A 1,571-nucleotide genomic window follows, 5' to 3' on the forward strand; every position below is an offset into this window, starting at 1 on the left:
AGCCAATTCAAAAGGAATCAAGTTTGGGAACTTGTCCCTAGGGCAAGTGGTAAACACATCATACGTACCAGATGGGTGTTTAAGAACAAGCTTGATGAGAATGGTATAATTGTTCGAAACAAAGCAAGGTTGGTGGCCCAAGGATACAATAAAGAGTAAGGCATTGATGTTGAAGAAACATTCGCTCCGGTTGCAAGGTTAGAAGCTATCTGTTTATTACTTTCTGTTGCATGTTCATTAAATTTTCAGTTATTCCAAATGGATGTCAAGAGCGCATTCTTGAACGGCTACATCAATTAAGAAGTCTATGTCAAATAACCCCAATCCTTCACATGTGTTCAAGTTGAGGAAAACTCTTTATGGCCTAAAGCAAGCACCAAGAGCATGGTATGATCGTCTCAAAAACTTTCTTTGTGAAAATGGATTTGAAAAAGGTAAAGTTGACAAGACCTTGTTTATTAAGAAAATAAAAGGTAACACTTTATTCGTTCAAGTCTACGTTAACGACATCATATTCAGCTCAATAAACAAAGAAATGTGTGAAGAATTTTCTTTAATGATGCAAGGAGAATTCGAAATGTCCATGATGGGTAAGATGAACCATTTTCTTGGACTCCAAATTAAGAAACTAAAGGATGGCATCTTCATCAATCAATTAAAGTACTGCAAAGAGTTGTTGAAAAGATTCGACATGGATAGTTGCAAGGCAATGTCTACTCCAATGGGATCCGGATGTTATGTTGATCAAGATGAATCAGGTGTTTCGATTGACATCACAAAGTATCGAGGTATGATTGGTTCCTTACTTTATTTGACAGCAAACCATCTTGATATAATGTTTAGTGTGTGTCTTTGTGCGTGTTTTCAAGCCAATTCAAAGGAATCGCATCTCACCGTTGTTAAAAGGATCATGAAGTATCTCAAAGGAACAACAAATGTCGGCATATGGTATCCTAAAGGTAGTATTTGCAATTTAGTTGGTTATTCTGACGCTGATTATGCAGGAAGTAAAATTGATACAAAGAGCACTAGTGGTACATGTCACATTCTTGGAAATGCATTAGTATCATGGGCTTGCAAGAAACAAGCATGTGTTGCCCTCAGCACTACCGAAGCGAAATACATTGCAGCAGGTAGCTGTTGTGCATAAATACTTTGGCTTAAGCAACAACTTCGTGACTACGGACTCTATCTTGGATGCATTCTCTTACATTGTGACAACACAAGTACGATAAATATTATAAAGAATTCGGTCGTGCACTCAAGAACCAAACATATTGACATTCGGCATCATTTTCTTCGTGATCACGTGCTTCAAGGAGATGTCGAAGCCACATTTGTGGATACTCATAATCAACTCGCCGACATCTTCACATAACCATTGGCACGATAACCGTTTTACAAAATTCGAAGGGAACTTGGGATTTTAGATGATTGTGACATTTAATTCTTCAATATTTATTCATTATAATCTATAATGAATCAAAGGTACTATCTAAAATTTATTTTAAAAACTTTATTAAATTTCTAAGTATATGAGTTTTTCTTATTTTTCTAAAAAAAATCATATT

At 35.8% G+C, this 1,571-nt stretch overlaps 1 protein-coding gene across 1 annotated transcript; it reads left to right on the forward strand.

Annotated features, from left to right (window-relative positions):
• The first annotated feature begins 577 nt into the window (after positions 1-577).
• LOC127094471 (secreted RxLR effector protein 161-like) lies at positions 578-1,150 on the forward strand. Its single transcript, XM_051033298.1, has one exon. The coding sequence runs from the start codon at positions 578-580 to the stop codon at positions 1,148-1,150; it is 573 nt and encodes a 190-aa protein (XP_050889255.1).
• Positions 1,151-1,571: the final 421 nt, after the last annotated feature.

The sequence above is a fragment of the Lathyrus oleraceus genome, chromosome 6 (genome assembly GCF_024323335.1).
Source record: "Lathyrus oleraceus cultivar Zhongwan6 chromosome 6, CAAS_Psat_ZW6_1.0, whole genome shotgun sequence".
Classification (NCBI taxonomy): domain Eukaryota; kingdom Viridiplantae; phylum Streptophyta; class Magnoliopsida; order Fabales; family Fabaceae; genus Lathyrus; species Lathyrus oleraceus.

Coding starts and splice junctions, on each gene's coding strand:
- LOC127094471 (XM_051033298.1), top strand. CDS start 578: ATGTCCATGATGGGTAAGATGAACCATTTTCTTGGACTCCAAATTAAG.